We start from the raw sequence: 19,027 nt of genomic DNA, 5'->3' as shown, positions 1-19,027 counted from the left end.
CCATACAGCTGCAGCAGGATGGAGTTTCCAGTATATTGAGACGTACCGCGTGGATACCCATGGGACAGTGCCCTGGCAAAACCCCAATGACCATTGATAGGTGAGCCTTAGTGAACTCAATTATTTCAGCAGGGCTCCTGCCATCCACTTTCGGCCAGAAAGATCTTGCTACCCTGCAAGACGTGGTGTCCGCCCAACGTTTGCTGAGCTGACTCGAGGCCCATCTATGGAGGAGCAATCCACAGGTGGCCAGCGGGATCCCAAAATCCCTACAGCCATCTTCATCCGGTTCAGTTGTACCGACGCGGGCTAAGAGATCCGCTTGACAGTTACCCGGGATATCACTATGGCCCGGGACCCAAATAATCTTAATTGTAAAATAATTCGATGCAATCGCAAGTGAGGTCAGGCACTCCAGGACCACCCTCGATCGCACTGCAGTTGAGCTCAAGGCCTTGATAGCCGCTTGGATATCAGAGTAGATGTTAAATTCCCTAACCGTAGTAGCACTGGATAGCATTCCATCCACCGCATCCTTAATCGCAGCAACTTCCGCTTGGAATACACTGCAGTGATCAGCCAACTTAAACTTGCGGCTTACATTTAGCTCTTGACAAAAGACCCCCCCCCCCCCACCCACCAACCTTTCCGTCCAGCTTCGACCCATCCGTGAACAAGTTAACTCGTCCCATGCCCCAGATAATTCCTCTTCCCCAATCCTCTCTCGGTGGAATGACTGGGGTGAAGGTTGTATCGGGAGCAGTTATCGGCATATAATAGTCCGCTCAGTCCGGGATAAAGTCGAAACTGGTAAGAAGGCTAGAGTGTCCGCAGTCAGAAAGACCATATCCCATATCACGAAGCCTGACCAACGACCTTGCCGCGGCCGCCTTTCCCGCAATATCTACTGGGTATATGTTCAGCATGACATTCAGTGCTAAGGTAGGTGTTGTTCTACGAGCGCCACTGATACCGATCAGCGCCGTCCGTTGCACATTTTGGAGGTGCTCGCCGTGTCCAGTGCTTTCCACCAGACCAGCACCGCATATAGCAGAATCGGTTTGACCACCATCTCATAAAGCCAGTGTACTACTCCTGACGAGAGTCCTTATCTCCTTCCGATAGCCCCTCTGCAGCAGTACAAGGCAATGGCGGCCTTCCTGGCCCGATCTTCCACATTGGGTCTCCAGGACAATTTCTTGTCCAAAACCATCCCCAAATATTTAACCCTATCATACAGTACCAACGGTACCCCTCCAATCGAGGGAGTTCTGAAATCGGGCATCTTATATCTCCTTGTAAAAAGAACAAATTCCGTTTTCCCGGGTTGACCGCCAATCCACATGATTCAGCGCACCTAGCCACAATATCCAGGTAACCCTGCAGAACATCGCGCAGGGTGCTCAGAAATTTTCCTCTGACTAGGATAGCGAGGTCATCTGCATAGGCAACCACCCGACAACCATTGGCTTCCAGCTCCACAAGAAGCTCGTTGACTACCACAACCAGAGCACAGGAGATAGGACACCCCCTGTGGCGTGCCCCTGCACACCTTCCTCTTAATTATGGCCCCTCCCCACCCCGCTGCGACAATCCTGCCGCATAGAAGTTTGCAAATATATTCAACCAGAGCCGCCTCGACTCCTAAACCCACCAGAGCTCTTTCGATTGCCCCCTGGATGTCTATAAAGGTACCAATGGCATACTCTTTGTGTTCTAGGGACCCCTCTATTTACTTTACAACCGAATGGAGAGCCGTTTCCGTCGATCTGCTCTTGCAGTACGCATGCTGTGAAGCCGACAGTAACCCCCGAGGTATCCTTTCCCGTAGGTACAGGTCAATCTACCGCTCAAACGTCTTAAGAATAAACGATGAGAGACTGATTGGCCTGAAATCCTTAGGTGATACATGAGAGCTTCTGCCGGCCTTCGGAATGAAAATAACCCCAACCATGTGCCAAGACTTCGGAATATAGTTAAGCCTGAGGCAGTTAGTGTAGATGATGGCCAACCAGCGACAGGAAATCCCCAAAGACTTTTGAAATTGCGCAGGAATGATTCCATCCGGGCCCGGAGACTTATAGGGCTTGAACGACCCTATAGCCCAGGTTATTTGACTTTCCCGTATTACAATGGCAGGCACTTCTGCATGGCCAACGACCGCCGACCATGCAGGCGAAGTTCCCTGCGCAACTGGAACATCGGGAAAATGATTGTCCAGTAAAAGCTTTAGGGACTCCTCGCTACTCATCGACCAGTCCCCACCATCATCTCTCTGATACCCCAGAGGAGCGGGATTCCTAGAGAGTATTTTTCTAAGCCTCGCGGATTCATTGCAGCCTTCTACGTTTTCGCAGAAGCTTCGCCATGCATCTCGCTTGGCTATCCTTATTTCATATTTATAAATCCCCAGACTCACCTTATAGAGCTCCCAGTCCGAGGGTAATTTACTCCTCCTGGCCCTGTTGAAGAGCCGCCAACTGGGCGCTCTTAGGTCGTCAAGAGAATCTGACCACCAGGGCGGCTTGCCCTTCCCCCTGTAAGTTTTCAATGGGCAGGACAGTTGAAAGGCGCTATTGCTTGCCGAGTTGAAGTTTTCCACCAGAACGTCTATCTCAGATTCGGACAGGTCCGAACTAACGGTAGGCGCCGCAGGCAATAGCTCTCCCAGCTTCCTACAATACAAGACCCAGTTAGTACTTTTAGGGTTCCTAAAATATATTTTACCGGGACGTTCTTCGTTCACCGAGAACTGAATATATCGGTGATCAGAGGAGTGCTCGGTGAGAACCCTCCAGCCAGATATCCGACCTTCCAGTTCACTACTAACCAGGGTGAGGTCCAGGACCTCCTCCCTTGTCGCAGTAATGAAAGTCGGGTCATTCCCCCTTATACATATACAAAGCCCCTCATCTACAATTAAAGTAAATAAAGACTCACCTCTAGTGTTGGTATCCGAGCTTCCCCAGATGCTATGATGATCACGCCAAAACCTCTCCGCCTTGCTTCAGCGGTGATTTCGTCCAGTATCGCAGGTGGTGGTCCCGCTCGTTTCATTACTTCCTCGCTCGAGGCAGACCGTGGTTACGTCAGCATTGCTGAAATTAGAGAGAATAAAAGCTCTCTTTTTTAACAAGCACACAGGATCTAGGCCTACCTGCCTCCCCGTGCACCGGAAATCTTACTGCCGTTACTGCTCAGCGAAGGCTCCTGGACAAGGACTATATCCACTCCGCCTTTTTCAAGGCAGAGCAACAAATTTGCGGAAGCCGCCTTAGGAGTGCTGAAGATTGATTTGACGGATTTCCATCAAAACCGCTCTTCTTCCGCACCCCATCATTGGCGGATTCGTGTTAGCCGTGTCCATTCTAAAAAATCCCCCCTCAAGGCCGCTATCCGGAGCCGATTGTGTAGTCGCCCTTCAACGGTCTCGTGGTTATCTATGCTACGCAGGGAAGCCACGCGAAGGTTGACGCATTACCTTATAAGTAATGCTTTTAGAGCCAGACCGGACGCGAAGCGGGAAAATTTTCAACCGCACCTACACCACCAACTTAACGGCGACGGAGCCGGAACGTACCTTGAGGTCCGCCGCAGTTTTAACGGGACGTGGGCAGGTGCAGCATTAGCCTACCAGCCATTTCGGTAGGGTTTCACCCCGACCTACTAAGGTGGTAGAATACCGCACCTACCAGCCCAAAGTCATCAAGTCCAAATTTCAATGTCAATAGTCAAAGCCCTAAACAATCCAGTTCGTCACCGTTGTGTACCGATCTTAACTCTTAAAGTGTCCTCCCTCCCATGAGCTCGGCACAATGACTCAGGGGTGCGGGTTTTATCGAGTTGTCCTCTCTAGATCCGCCATTATCAGTAGAAGCAGGGGCACCTCGCACAGGACGTGATAACTAATCACGCGTGACATTCGTCACTATGGCCGGTCTAAGACTGATAACAGTCCCTGGTCCAGAGCCTGGAACCACTTATGACATCCAAGCCAAGTATCTTATCCCCCTTATATACTGTAAAGATATTAAATTTTTTGTTAAAATTTGACTTTAAAATCCGATTTTGTAAATTTTTATTAAGCATACATATAGCAATAGGAGTAACGTTTCTGCCAAATTTCATTATGATATCTTCAACGACTGCCAAATTACAGCTTGCAAAACTTTTAAATTACCTTCTTTTAAAAGTGGGCGGTGCCACGCCCATTGTCCAAATTTTTACTAATTTTCCATTCTGCGTCATAAATTCAACCCACCTACCAAGTTTCATCGCTTTATCCGTCTTTGGTAATGAATCATCGCACTTTTTCGGTTTTTCGAAATTTTCTATATCGAAAAATTGGTCGTGATTATCGTCCGATATCGTTCATTTTAAATAGCGATCTGAGATGAGTGCCCAGGAACCTACATACCAAATTTCAGCAAGATACCTCAAAATTTACTCAAGTTATCGTGTTAAGGGACGGATGGACGTACGGACGTACATGGCTCAATAAAATTTTTTTTCGATACTGATGATTTTGATATATGGAAGTCTATATCTATCTCGATTCCTTTATACCTGTAGAACCAACTGTTATCCAATCAAAGTTAATATACTCTGTGAGCTCTGCTCAACTGAGTATAAAAATCATATTAATCCTATTTAATCCATTTCAATCAAAGTATTCCACAAAGAGGTACGTGGTGATTTGCCCCGAAATAACTCTCCCGTAGATATTCCATGGTGTATTAGGAGACAAAGCTGGAATAGGTGGTTCTGTCCAAGGACATCGCAATGTAAATTGTACCATCTTTTCTCTATAATTTAAGACTTGGTTTGGGCACTCTTGTGACCCTGGAGGACTATTCTTTATTTGATTTATGGAGTACTCACATTTTTTAATGAATGTGAAACGTTATCCATATTTGTCACAACTTCAATAGAAAGTAGGATTATCCGATATCAAGCAATTTACATTAAACGTTATCTCACCCATAGTAACGGAAATATTCTCCTTATCAACAAATAAAAAATGGCTAATCATCGAACATATTTACGTAGATACAGCAGATTCCATATGATTTAAAATTGGAAGTTACAAAACTTCAAAAACCGCGCCCCTATTCCACATTAGCAGTTAAAGTAATTTCAATTTATTTACGAGGTTCTGAAAAATGCCTATGAATCGTCCAAGACTTTCTTAGTTGTAATAATTAAATAACACGCGCTCAAAGGAATAAATATTTTTTATGTACATATGTATATAGCATCTGTTTTATTAGAGTTACTTGTTAATATTAATTTAAATATAATTTATATGTATGTATATATTTTGAATTTTATTATTAAAAATTTCCACATCTCCATGTTACCGTATAATTAACAAATAGCACACAACACAAACACATTTTTCATATATTTTATTCTTAATTTCTGTCTTTAATTTTGATTAATTATCTAAAACATACATATATATAAAACATACATATATACATATTGTCACACATGGCGCTTAAGTTAATTCAATTATGTTTGTGTTTTACTTTGTATTAGCGGTAGTGCTTACAAGTTAGTTTTTTTTTAAATATGTCAATTTAGAGCTAGATATTTATAATGTATATATATTAGACTGGGTTGGTCCACATACAAAAAAAATAGTTGCTAATGTCCGCCTCTAAATTTAAAGATTATGTTGAGAGGGTTTCGGAACAAATTTTAATTTTTTGGATCCTTAGAAATACAGCCGAAAAGGGTTTTTCATTGTAACTTGGTTATTTGACGTCCGATTTTTAAAATTGATATGTCATTATTTTGGCGTTGAGAAGCTTCACATTTCCGTTTAATGTCCTTTTAAGCTATGAAGTCGTTTTCACATGATTGGGTCAGCTAAAAAAATTGTACCCCCCTTAGGTATCCTCTTTTCCTTACCAAACGAAAGTACTTAAAAATTCAAGAAAATGTTGCTTTTAAATCATATTACTAAAATAATAATTAAAGAAGTTATAGCACTTTCAATATTTATTGCAACTGTTATGTTACCTGATTCTTATTATACTTAAACCTGAAACTCATAATATTTTTGCAGGAAAAATTATTATTAGGGTTTGCATTGAAAAGTTAATAAAGATATGCCAAATATCATAAATAGGGGAAGTCAAAGTAAATAAGTGAGTCAACCCGTATTTATAATAATAACAATAATAGTGGGACAAAATCAACTTTTTTTCTGGGTATTTGACAAAACCCACTTTTTTGTAGAAACTGAGGCTTGAGTAAACAAAGTACTATCTCTGTTTTTCGAAGTTCGCTTCCAAAAAATAGGTATCGGCTTTCGAGGTTCGAAATTCTACATTTCGAAATTTTATGTTATACCAAATTTCTCAAAAAAATAATTCAGCCCTTCAAATGAGGAAAAAGAGCGGACCAGGACCACATTTTTATTTTTTCAATTTTGCTGAACGCGTTAACAAAAACGACTTCGTAGCTTAAAAGGACATTAAATGGCTTGCGATGTGAAGCTTCTCAAGGCCAAAATAATAATGACATATCAATTTTAAAAATCGGACGTCAAATAACCAAGTTACAACGAAAAAACCTTTTCGGCTGTAATTCGAAGGATCAAAAAAATAAAAATTTATTCCGAAACCCTCAACATAATCTTTAAATTTAGGGGCACACATTAGCAACTTTTTTTTCGACCCAGTATATATATATATATATATATATACATTATAATATAGGGCATATATATATAACATAGGGGACATTTGACGTTCTGCGAAATGAATATATGAAAATGAAACTACATTTGAATTAACTTTTGAATGAAATTTATTTTTTTTTGTTTTCATTTTACAGAACGCGAGTTGTCCCCCTAAAATATTTAACATACATAGAGTTTATTATCAAATTTTATGTATACATTTTGTTTGTAATATGATAAATATTGTTTTATTTATAAGTTACCTTGCTTTTTCTAATAGGGTCAATATTAATGTAAACATGGGAAATTACAAACGAGGAGTAATCGCGAAAAACGTTTTGAACGCCACATTAAGGAGAAGAAAAAAACTTACACACCGATAACACTCCCCAAAACCTTCGGGAGTGTCTTTATCACTACAATAATAAAATATCAAGTTATTGCTAAGTACAAAAGAGGGGCAGAAAGCATTATCCCTTTGGTGATAGTTGACATGATAACAATAGAATAAAATCATAAATAGTGGGGGCCCCAGCGGGTTAGGGGATCAGAATATACCCGCGGTTGATATGCCTGTCGTAAGAGGCGACTAAAATACCAGATTCAAGGGGTTGTGTAACGCAACCCTTCAGGTTGCCAGCGCAATATATAGCTTCTCCGAACCCAATTGTCAACCTCACCTATCCGCGGCGAATCCTGTTTCACTAACAGACGAGGCTCTGGCGACCACAAGCTCCTCATGGAACTTGGGGGTGGGGAGGGGGGAATGGCCTGAAGGTTTAATGTGGCCACATAAATCGTTCCCGAGATGGTCGGGCTAGCACCTTAATGGTGCTGTGGTACCGGAGCGTACCGGATCTTTATCCGGCAAAGGACCATCACATCGATAACACTCCCCAAAGCCTTCGGGGAGCAACCTTATCGCTACAACAACAACATAAACAGTGGGACGAGTATATAACAAAAAAAAGCAAGCCCCTAAAAATGGTTCCAGAGTAGGCCAGAAGAAAAAACGCTTTAAAAGCATCATGAATATTTCATATTGTAACGAATTTAGTGAAATTCCGTTTATTCCGAATCTTCTGCTAACGTTCGAATCGCTAAACTGTTGAATAAATAACTCCAATATTCAATACTGCAAAAATGGTATTTATTAGACTACGTTGAAAGTACTTCACAACAACTTTTAACTTCACAACTAAAACCGTGCTTAAATCAAACTGATTCTGATTGCTCAGCTTGCGCTCTTTTATACTCTCTGCTGTTTCATTCGCATATTTCTACTACAGTCTCATGGCGGAACCATACAAGGTGGCAGCATGGTGACATACCTACAAACATAAATAAAAGTTCCATGTACTTTGTTTTTGTAAATTCGATGGCCTAATGTCAAAATCGTACTGCGCCGGAAGTTGATGTATCAAATCAAATAAAAAAAGTAAAAACCAGCTATCCCATGCTGCCACCTTGTATAGTACCGCCATGTACAGTCTAGACGTTTCGCCTGTTAGAACTGCTGTGCATATCTCCTACTTGTAATTAGCTATATACTGGGGCTGATGATGACGTGCGTTTGCGAGTATCTCTCTGTTACTTTGTATGCATGTGTGTAGATGATGATTGATTTGTTTATGTACATACTGCTTAGTATCGGCTTTGTGATGGTGGTATCGCTTATTGATACTAATATTCGTCACAATATTTAATACGCTTAGTGTAGGGAAAAAATGTTTCAAGTGACATCAGGGCATTGAACATAAAACATTTTTCCACTGAAAATTTTATTTCCAAAACCTTTTTTCTTTTTACCTACTTCGGTGCCATTTATATGGGGTAAATTAAAATGTTGTTGGTATCATTTTTGGGATCTTTTTCTTAATAGCCGCTTTTTCTCTCTCCTTAATAATTGCGATTTTGTCATTTAAACAGTTATTCGTGATTACCTTTAAATGTTTAAACTTTGTGAAATTTTGTGGGTGTCATGTATTCTCTCATAATATTGTTCTCAGCACTTCTTGTATGTACTACATTTGTTTTTGCCAGTACTCCTATATTGCTGGTACAATATGCTCACTATAAGTTTTGAATTCGAAATCAAAAACAACATCCTGGAACAAGACAAAATTTTAATTTAGGTACATTCGGTTATTGAATACAAAAGCATTTAAACAGCAATATATCGGCACTGCGATGTTGGTGAGTATATCCTGCAAAAATTGTTGGATTACGTGTTCCATTTTTTTCATGTTGGAGTACTCTAACAATACTCCTTTGTAATGCGTTTGCGGACCACCATCAGCCGATCATTGCTCTTGTTTTAACGACCGTAATCACGACACGATGAAGATCGAACAGAGTTGCCAAAAGTAAGATATTGCATACAAATAACTGGTAATAAAATTTTACTATGGCAAATCTAACAAAATGCAACCGCGCAACTGGTTTTATGTATACATACTATAGTATAGAGAAATATTCAAAGAGGAATTGTGTCGGAAAGAATTATCGGAGTGAATTTAATTTAAAAGACAAACAATTTTATTGGTGAAAAATAAAATAAATAAAATAATTATAACCAAATATATAAAGGTAAAATATGGAGTACAGCGCACGTCACAAAAGATGTATTCAAATTGAAACTCCAAATTATGCCGCAGGATCAGAGGTTATTGAATTGGTCAGCTCTCCTAGCATAGTACCAGAAGGCAATCATTTTTCGCCATCTTCGGAATAAAAAACCTAATATGATTTTTTTATAAATTTTATGTGTTAGTTTGGGTGGCTTCTTCTCTAGCGATGGTTTTAAAATTACTCTTCCATAGCTACTCCAAGGAGTAATGTTTTGAGAGTACTCTCTTAAGAATCCATTGTGCTTTAACCAGTACTCTTTTGCTAGTATTCCAAGGAGTAACGTTTTGAGAGCCGTTCAGAGAGTACTGTTCCGCAGATACTCTATAGAGTAGTTTTACTGGAGTACTTTGGCATATCATCCTCTGTGGGTGCTCCATGGAGTACTACAGTGAAAGTACTTTGGAAAGTACTCTCACTTATGTACTCCATGGAATACTCACAAACAGAGCGAGAGTGGGATCACCTACTCCTCTCCTAGGACATCGCAATGTTAATTGGAGCACATTTTTTGTATGAATACAGATTAGTTTTGGAGCACTCCTATACTCCTAAAGGAGTATTCCTTACACTATTTATAGAGTACTCGCGTTTTTTGAAGGGTACACATACCCATTTTACATATATGGTTTTGGCTTTCTGTTTTATTTAAGTTTTGAATATTTCCAATTCACAAATTTATTGCATTAGTTTACAATTGAAACTGTTCAAATATATTCTTATATATAATAAATTGTTTAAATCTCTTTGATTACGGTGTTTTGTTGTAGTTGGCGGTTTACATTAATACTTTCAAAATGAATTTCCCAATATATAGATACAAACAAATTGTAAATTATCAGCTAAATTGCGCGCACATATCCAAAAGTAATTCAGTATTATTCATAGAAAAAGAAAATTATTTTACACGAATTCCAGTTTTCTACAGGAATGAAGACAAAAGTCAACACATTAACATTATTATTAACATTTAATATTATTAACATCAAAAAAGTTCCCGTTGCTACGTTAATTAGAAAGTCGTATATTATCATGATTCATTTACTAGAGGTTAGCTCTCCAATCATGACAGAGCTTTGACACTCCCAAATTTAGAAATCTAAACGGGTTGCTTTTACGAAGTAAGGAAAACGGGGAATAATTCAATCACCTTCAGCAAAAATTGTAATAGAAACTACTTTAACCCTAAAAAGATAACATTATTTTTTTACCCTAGAAAGATAACGTACGTCGGAGAGACGAGTTCAAGTTTAAGGACCCTATAGATATAAACAAAAATTACATTTTTTTTAATCATTTATTTGATATATATTCACTGGTTTCAAATGATTTTTAGAGAAAAATATTTTTTTTAATATATTAAAAATTAAGTTTGACTTGTCTTGGACTTGTCCTTACAAAAATCAGTCTTTTTCGAAGGACCTCAGTTTATAGCAAAAAAATTAAAATAAAATACATTTTTTGTACTTCAATTGAATGAATTAACTGTTTTAAACTATACTAAAAAAAAATATTAGCTAAAATTTCCATTTTAGGCAAAAATTACATATAAAATTTGTAGTCACGTAAACGATAACGATACGTCTCTTAGGCGTATTTTAAAAAAACAGTCGTATATATTTCAGCAAACAAAAAAGTTATTACTGAAAAACACCCCCCACTGACAAGCTGGTAATGGTAGCTGAGAAAACTGTGAATGAAAATGTTCTCTCTTTACGATTGTGGGAGACTGAGCGCAAAATTAAAACGACGTACTTCTCATAGATGTACGTTATCTCACTAGTGTTAAGTAGTATATTAGTAGTGATAATAAATTTGTAAATGCCAACTGGTTTTGGGGCAAATATTTCATTTTCTTCTAAATATTTCGTGAACTGATAAAGTGTTACAACATAGCATTGGTCATTCTTTCAGAATTTGTTTGAAGAATGCCGTACTTCAGAATTTTATTCAAAAATACACTACCTCAAAATTTGTTTCCAAAACTCCCTATCTGAGTGTAGGGTTATCTACTTTGTAAAATATACTTTAATTTTGTAAATTATTTTTAGTTTATATTACTTTTAATCTTATATCAAAATGAAAATTTTCTAATTAGTTATTTTAAAATTTTTAAAAGTGAGAATAAATTTATTTAAATATATAGTTTAACACTATATATTTATATAAAATTGTAACAGCTAATATAATTAATACGAAGTAAAGGATAAGATGTTCTTTAGGAATTTCCGTAGTTGTGAGCAATAGAGCACAATAAGCACACGTGAAACAAATAAGTATTCCAAAAAAGTTGATTAATTGATTTGAACGCAAGCGAGTCATATGCATATATCTGCTAATTTTCTTTGACATCAAATTCTTTACATTGTTCTCTTAGTCCAGAAATGTCCCAGTTTCTTTTATACTGACGTGTTACATCATCGAATATTGCATAGGCGGTAGATCCTGGTGTTCCTTAATTGACTGGTAAAGACATGTTAGCGGCACAACCAAGCGCTCCGCATCGATTCGACTCGATGGCCACACATTCCAATTCAGGCGCACACCATCCCGATCTTCATTTTGTTGAATGAATTCCTCGTATATTGTCGTCACGGATGGATGAGTTTTAAGGAAAATTCGTTAATAAATAACACGAAAAATAATTTTTATATAATTCCTTTGGTTCGATTGTAGGATCGCCATAAATATTTCGTGTTAAACTATATATTTAATAAAATTTATACTCACTTTTAAAAATTTTAAAAATAACTAATTAGAAAATTGTGAGTATGTGTTTGTTAAAGTTCTTCGTAAATCTAATTTAGAATCACCTTATGAAGGACCTTTTAAAGTTATCTCTAAGAAACATAAAACATTTACAATTCAATACAAAAATACTATTAAAAATATTTCAATTGATTTACTTAAACCAGCAAACATACTTATTGACACTAATTTAAATACAAATACATTAAACAACAAAAAATAAAAAAGTTACTTTTAATATTAATTAATTATTTATTTGTTTTAAACTTTCTTGGAGGGGGAGTAAATATAGTGTTTATAATTTCTTGTTAAATTATTAACTTTTTATTTTATACTTTGAATTTTAAATATTTTGTTATCGAATTAGTTTTTGTAAATGAAAATTTTGGTGATATCCATGGCGGAACGACACAAGGTGGCAGCATGGAACAGCTGATTATAAACTTTTTTTATGTGATATGAAACATCAACTTCCGGCGCAGTACGATTTTGACATTTTTCCATCGAATTTACAAAAACAAAGTACATGGGATTTTTATTTATGTTTGTAGGTATGTCACCATGCCGTCACCTTGTATCGTTGCCATGGTGATATCAAAATGAAAATTTTTGATGAATAATATTTTTATACTTCAAACCTAAAATAGATAGGACGATTTCGAACTGGCAGCCGACATGGGGTAATTCTCTACTCAACAGCCGCAATGAACTGACAAAAAAATTTAAGAAAATGGCCTTTACTTACTTAATTGGTGCTTAACCGTTTAACGGTTATGGCCAAGGTAGTTTAAATCGTTTTCACTTTCTTAGCCGGAGCGTCATATTGTATTAGAACTTTATATTCCGGCCTTGACTGGGACAGAAGAGTTAAGCTTTACACAGCGAGTATCTACTTTACTTAAGTATACATGGAGGTGTCCCGGATAAACCGATAATTTAGAATATTCGGAGCACGTTCGTTTGATACTACCTCACGAGGTCCGAATATTGCAAATAAGTATATACATAATATTCCAAATATAAAAGAATTCCACAAATTCTTAAATATATACGAATTTTCCGAACATACGGAATGAATAAGTTAACATGCTCAATGAGTACATTTCGTTATGACATCTCCATTGTTTTAGGTTTGGTATTTTGATAGGTTAAGAAAAGTACACGATTCCTTGGTATCATACTTTTTATAAAATTGCCTATGTTCAGCCATACTAATAGATCATGGCATAGTTAATAAACTCATGATTAAATTAACAAAAATTGTTCTAAGGAAATATGCAGTTCAATACTTATCGGGTTTTTGTAAACTGATTGCTTCATATTTCTACTACTAATATTTTTCGAAAAATCGCAAAGAAACAACAAAGCTAACAGATGTCAATTCGATGTGCCAGCAAATGGCTGCAATTGTCAAAAAATGTGTCAGCCCAGCAAACCTCCTGTGATTGAATTATGGTCTATTATTACATTATTCTTTCCCTCTCCAAACAAAACTTCAATGTTAATTAAGCTGAATAACTTAACTTTTGTCTCATATCTGCTGAATATTTTACTGGCTTTTAATTCTAGTAAGTCAGAATGAATCCTAAATTGTGAAATAGAAAAGCAAAAAATCTGTACATTTCAGATAGTACCGAAATAGTGCCAGAATGGGCTCGAATATTTTTAAAAAGTAGTCCTGAAACAGTTCAAAACTGATCACGACTCAGGCTATTATTTTACGAGCAATACAAAATTATATTTATTTCCTATAATCATAAAATTCAAAAAAATATTAATCCATTTGTATCTGTCTGTGTATTAAGGAAACTTGGTAAAAAAAAGTCCCCCAAATAGTCCGACCTGGCCACTAAATTTCAGTATTAGTTATCGAAGGTTATTCGGCACAGAGATTTAATTAAAATCCACTCCGCTAGTCATTTTGTAGCTGTTGCCCATTAAACAAACTAGCGATAATTAAAAAAAACATAATTACTTATACTTAACTTTGCTACGACACGCTGATAAAATTTACCAAGCGTATCAACACTAGATACTTCCACCCGCACTCTCAGTGTGTTGTTGTGTGCATGTGTTGTTGGTGCAAATATACCCTCCGTCTGTTTTTGTAGTATTATATTAGCATTGAATGTCGGTGGTCACACCTTTAATACTTTCCGAACTAAAGTGCACGCAGCCGTATTTGCAGACCAAAGTCCAAACGTATGGAATGAAAAATTCTTCAGGAGCATCTTCCTCAACATATTTGAATTTTAGATCAGGAAATTTCTATAAAATATAAATTTGTTATTAATTGATGCTAAATGAGAATTAAATTATAAAGAAAAAATTGCTTACGCGTAGGCGATCGCTCGACCATTGACTGGCACCTTTTGATATCACCTCAAATACCTCGCTGACGCCCAATTCGCCACGTTGTTCTTGCACGCGCTGTAGACGTGATAAGAAGAAGCCAACAACCTGAGATGTTTTAAAAATATATTCACACAATTTAACTTTACTAAAAAGCTAAAAATTATAATTAAAAAATTCACAAAAACCTACCATATCTATATTTTGTATAATATCCTGAAACGCGTGATGATTTCGAAAACTTTCAAATACACTACGTTTATATAGCAATGTGTAGACCAAGTTCGGACAATAAACCAATTGATTGGATAAACATGAGTTAAGTATCTCCAACACCATACGCAGCACCTCTTCCAGCACGGTGAGATCTTGTAACATATCTTCAGGTGTTGTGGTGACATTTACTGAGACAGCACTATTTACGGGTTCCTTCAGTTGCGCATCTAGACGCGTATGTTTGCGCGCCAAAGTCTCAAAGAGTGATATCAAACGTTGCGCAACATATGGATGTAATGAACGAAATTGTCCAGACATATTCGCCAACGCTGCCAAACAATTGGTATGTAAATATTTATCACGCATTTTCAACATATTATATTGTATGGTACGTATGACAACAAGAATGAGAAGGCCACCAAGTGATATTTCCGAAATGGTACGCTCTGTATACCAATGTATATTTTTAAGCATCTAAAATAGTTAGTAATAAGGACAGTATAATTAATGTAAAGACAATTCGTTCAAAATATACTCACAATATTATGCACATTCTTGTTGAAGCCATCATCTTCGCTCAGTATTAACAATACAATTAGTGACATGTAGATGTGATGTGATGTACTATCAGGTGCGTGGTATAATGTTTGCAATATTGGTATGACCAAATTTTCCAAATCATTTTGTGTCATAACAAAACGATAGAAACGCTCATTTCGATGTAGCAAGAGATAAAGCAATAGTGTTGCCTGATCTATGGTAACAATACGACATAATGTCTCATAAATTGAAGAGAAATCAATTTGAAAGACAGCGCCTTCTTTTGGTGAATCTTTCGAATCAGCACAGCCAAATAAACTGTTCCGATAGGGGTTATCTTTAGTGGTGCAATGATTTGTTAGTATGAGAATTAATAGAAGACTTTGATTAGCAAGGGGATAGTGATCACGATACTGTTGTGAAAGTTCGGCGCCCGTAGCACCAGTTGCTTTCAATACATCCTGTTGTTTGCGAAACGTGAATATGGAAATCAGGGATTCAGCGATGCCAAAAACAAATGAACCAGAGGACGAAGAACCAAACATGGTTTGAGGCACTTCAACCATACGTGCTACAAAATGCAGTAACGCTGATATGAGAACGTTGGCATGTGGACATTTGTATATAGTTCTAAAAAGAAATGTAATGTTAGGCTAACCAAAAAATTTGGCTGGTGCAAGTGTTAAGCAGTTACCTGAAAATGATTGATTTCTCTGTGGGTTGTTCGGCGAATAAGTGTACGGAGAGCAAAGTGATGATTGTATTGACAGTCTCCAAATGCAAGTGATATGTGAATTCCCTGCAATTGCAAGTATTTTATGAGATTTTACTATACATTTTTATTTTTTTCCAAAACTATGCACTAACTTGACTGGAATCACCACAATGAGATTGACCAGTGCATCGATGAAAGATTCGAATCTCGCACCATCTACAATCAATGCTGCCTTAGCAAGTAAACCACCAGCAGTGGCATCCTCCGCAACCTCAACAGCGATAGTGGTGATATCTCTTGCAGCGCCGGCTGCATTATCATTTGCATGTAAAACCGCTGCACTTGGTATCGCTTCGAAATGTTGCAAAAGTTGGAACTCGGACCCGGTCTCAATTATGTATTTAATTATTGAACGTATAATAAAAAGTGCATTGAATGTTTGCCATATGCATATATTACTTTCCTTATCCGACAACGAAAGCAATTCGGCTACTTTTTCGAGATAAACATTTATAAGTGAACCAAAATTGCCTGTTTTTAAATTGTTATTTATGAATGATTGGCATAGTGTCTCTAGACGTGAATCCAAACTCAACTGGTCTTGGCTAAGACATAGAAAATAAGAACAACGTTAATAAGTAGGGCTTGTAGTGAGTAGGGAGAATGCCCGATTTGCATACGTCAGCTTTTTGCGGTATTTATGTACATATGTATGTAATGTACTTACCTATCCTCCGGTACTGTGATATGATAATTTAATATTGCATCCCAATATGACGTGTCATCTTGTGGTATATGTCCACGTCCCACAAAGCGTTGTAGCAAGTCATTCTCGGAGAGATTAGCCTGCCTGCTGACGTTGATTCCCATTGCTTACAAAGGGCAACAGTGCTGCTGTCAACTCCGATTGCGTGGTTGACAAGAAACCAGGCTGCAATCGCACTTATGAAAGAAATTCCACGTTTCCTTTTTGTTTAACCCCAAAAGTTTATTTGCACATTTGTACTGTAAGATTGTTAGAAACTTGTTTTTACACAAGAATTTGTAAGTTTTTTCTCACTATTTTTGCTTTTTCTTTCTTGTCAGCGAATTTCAGAACCATAGTAAATTTTACCAAGTAGCGCAACTAACAGCTGATCGGTGAAATTCGCACATTCACACGCACAGTTCTCGACTCAGTTTAAAAAAAAAACTTTAGATTATTTAGCTTAAATTTTAAAGTGAGATAATCCTTACCAATTGATATATACATAGAATATATAAGGCGTTTTTGTTGTTATTAAAAGGATCTTTTTATTTATATTAAAGTTTTTATCATTTATTTTTGAACTTTATTTTAACAATTTCATGCGATTTTAAAGCATTTTCGTGCATATAAATACAACCATCTGCATATACGTTTTGACATTACATTTCATACACGTTCGTATTTGCCATTCTCATTGTTTCTAAATTCGTAAACAATGACTGCGGATATTCTGTGTAATTTTTTGAAAAAATTTATTATTTTTGTGAAATTTTATACTTAATCTGTGGTATTGTGGTGGTCAAAAAGCTTTTATGCAAAAATACTTAGCCTCACAACGCTACAATGTTTTTCGTAATATCGAAGTACTTATATGTATATGTATTTGATATGGAAGCTTGCATTTGAGAACACGGTTGCCACTTCAGTCCATTCCCTTCAAACCCTATATGGTCCACTGGTCCATTTTTCTCAATTTTGGTTCTTTTTCGGCACGGTTTTGGTACTTTTATTTCTTTTTCACTGAAACAAAAATTCAAAACTGCTAAAAAATTGCCGCAAATCTATTACCCACATATAATTTTCAATTTACTCCAATGGAATTCTTACCACGAAAATTGCTCTATCAATAAAATGTAGCAGAACAATGACATTTCACTTGGGAGATAATTTAGGCGAGGCATTAAAAATGAAGTGTTGAATGTTCCGACAAACACATTGTCATTAATTTTTGATGAAACAATGCACTTATCAGAAAAATACTTGTTTTAGTGTTTAGATATTTCGATCGGTATTCAATTATTATACAGTTGAAACTTTTAAGACGCTTGATTTTTAGTCTGAGTTCAAAACTCACACTTACTGAATCTAGGCTCTGGTATCAAGTTTAAACTGCTAGGGAAAAAGTAAGCATCTATAAAAATAACATTAGCACAATTGCTTAGTTTCATTTACTGTTTACTGAGTTTACCACAACGCAAATTTTTTTAACCGTTCCTTACTTAAACCTAACTGCGCTATACATTTTATTTCATTGTAATCTAGCAAAATTAGGTTCACAACGTTAGATTGGTGAAAGCCATAGTCCTATCCTAAAAATTTGAAAATGTGATACCTAAATGTACACTTTATTTTTGTTTGTGCAGTTTGAACTAAAGCCAAGTGTCTCCTTTTTAAAATTTTATATAGGACACCCCTGAAACATCCTACAATTTTCGCTTTTTACAACAAATATGATACTCTAGTAACTTGCCGAATTGTTTGTATACCAATAAAATAAAACTAAAATTTGATCTTTTTTTTTGAGGTCTGGTCCTTTTTCGACAAATTTTGGTCCCAAATGACAACATGGTGTGTCAACCGTGTTTGAGAATGCACGTGATAAGGTTGCATTTTTCCGAACTTAATTTTTTTTTTTTTAAATAAAATAGTAGTATGCATGCGACTGCCATAGTAGTAGACATGTACATGAATATAATTAACAAAGTTTAAAGCTAAAAAAAATGTCTGTGAAATATAATCTAAGAGAAGATGGACACGAGGCGTAGCTTCATAGACGCGTATTAGGCACAGCATAAGCAATCTTGAGGTGTGGGGAGATCTTAGCTGCATGCCATATTTTGCAGGCGTCTGCGAAGCTACGCCTCTTGTGTATCTTGCCTAAGTTCAACTTTTTAGGAGATCTAACATTTTTAATTAATATTGATAAATAACACCTAAAGCAAATACGCTTAAGGTGACTTTTGCGTCTTTTTGGCGCTTGCGTTGCGTCTACATCTGACTTTGAACACACGTGCTTTAATTGCTTCAATCCATAAGCAACGCAACGCCAACGTCAAAACAACACACAAATAATTAAGAACTTACGTTCTTCTTAAAGTTTCTTGCATTT

At 36.8% G+C, this 19,027-nt stretch overlaps 1 protein-coding gene across 2 annotated transcripts; it reads right to left on the bottom strand.

The window, feature by feature from the left end:
• Positions 1-5,253: 5,253 nt before the first annotated feature.
• Positions 5,254-17,797, bottom strand: LOC137244771 (dymeclin). Of its 2 annotated transcripts, XR_010951190.1 has the most exons (8): positions 16,618-17,797; positions 16,043-16,495; positions 15,870-15,974; positions 15,175-15,805; positions 14,612-15,109; positions 14,405-14,527; positions 14,054-14,335; positions 5,254-8,799 (listed from the first exon to the last, which is right to left on the bottom strand). XR_010951190.1 is itself a non-coding variant. In XM_067774257.1 (7 exons), the coding sequence occupies exons 1-7, from the start codon at positions 16,758-16,760 to the stop codon at positions 14,186-14,188; spliced, it is 2,103 nt and encodes a 700-aa protein (XP_067630358.1). In that variant the 5' UTR covers positions 16,761-17,797; the 3' UTR covers positions 12,712-14,185. The 2 variants fall into 2 exon arrangements, 1 of the variants encoding a protein (XP_067630358.1); XM_067774257.1 differs by lacking the exon at positions 5,254-8,799 and having other exon boundaries at positions 12,712-14,335.
• Between the last annotated feature and the right edge of the window lie 1,230 nt (positions 17,798-19,027).

This window comes from Eurosta solidaginis, chromosome 3 (genome assembly GCF_040869045.1).
Source record: "Eurosta solidaginis isolate ZX-2024a chromosome 3, ASM4086904v1, whole genome shotgun sequence".
Taxonomy (NCBI): domain Eukaryota; kingdom Metazoa; phylum Arthropoda; class Insecta; order Diptera; family Tephritidae; genus Eurosta; species Eurosta solidaginis.
This window is presented reverse-complemented; position numbering and strand designations above follow the sequence as displayed.

Bases quoted from the DNA above. Each gene is read 5' to 3' on its own strand.
- LOC137244771 (XM_067774257.1), bottom strand. From the start codon at position 16,760: ATGGGAATCAACGTCAGCAGGCAGGCTAATCTCTCCGAGAATGACTTG. The intron at 15,806-15,869 runs GTAACTGCTTAA...ATTTCTTTTTAG, and splicing joins GAGAAATCAATCATTTTCAG to AACTATATACAAATGTCCAC. The intron at 15,110-15,174 runs GTGAGTATATTT...TAACTATTTTAG, and splicing joins ACAAGAATGTGCATAATATT to ATGCTTAAAAATATACATTG.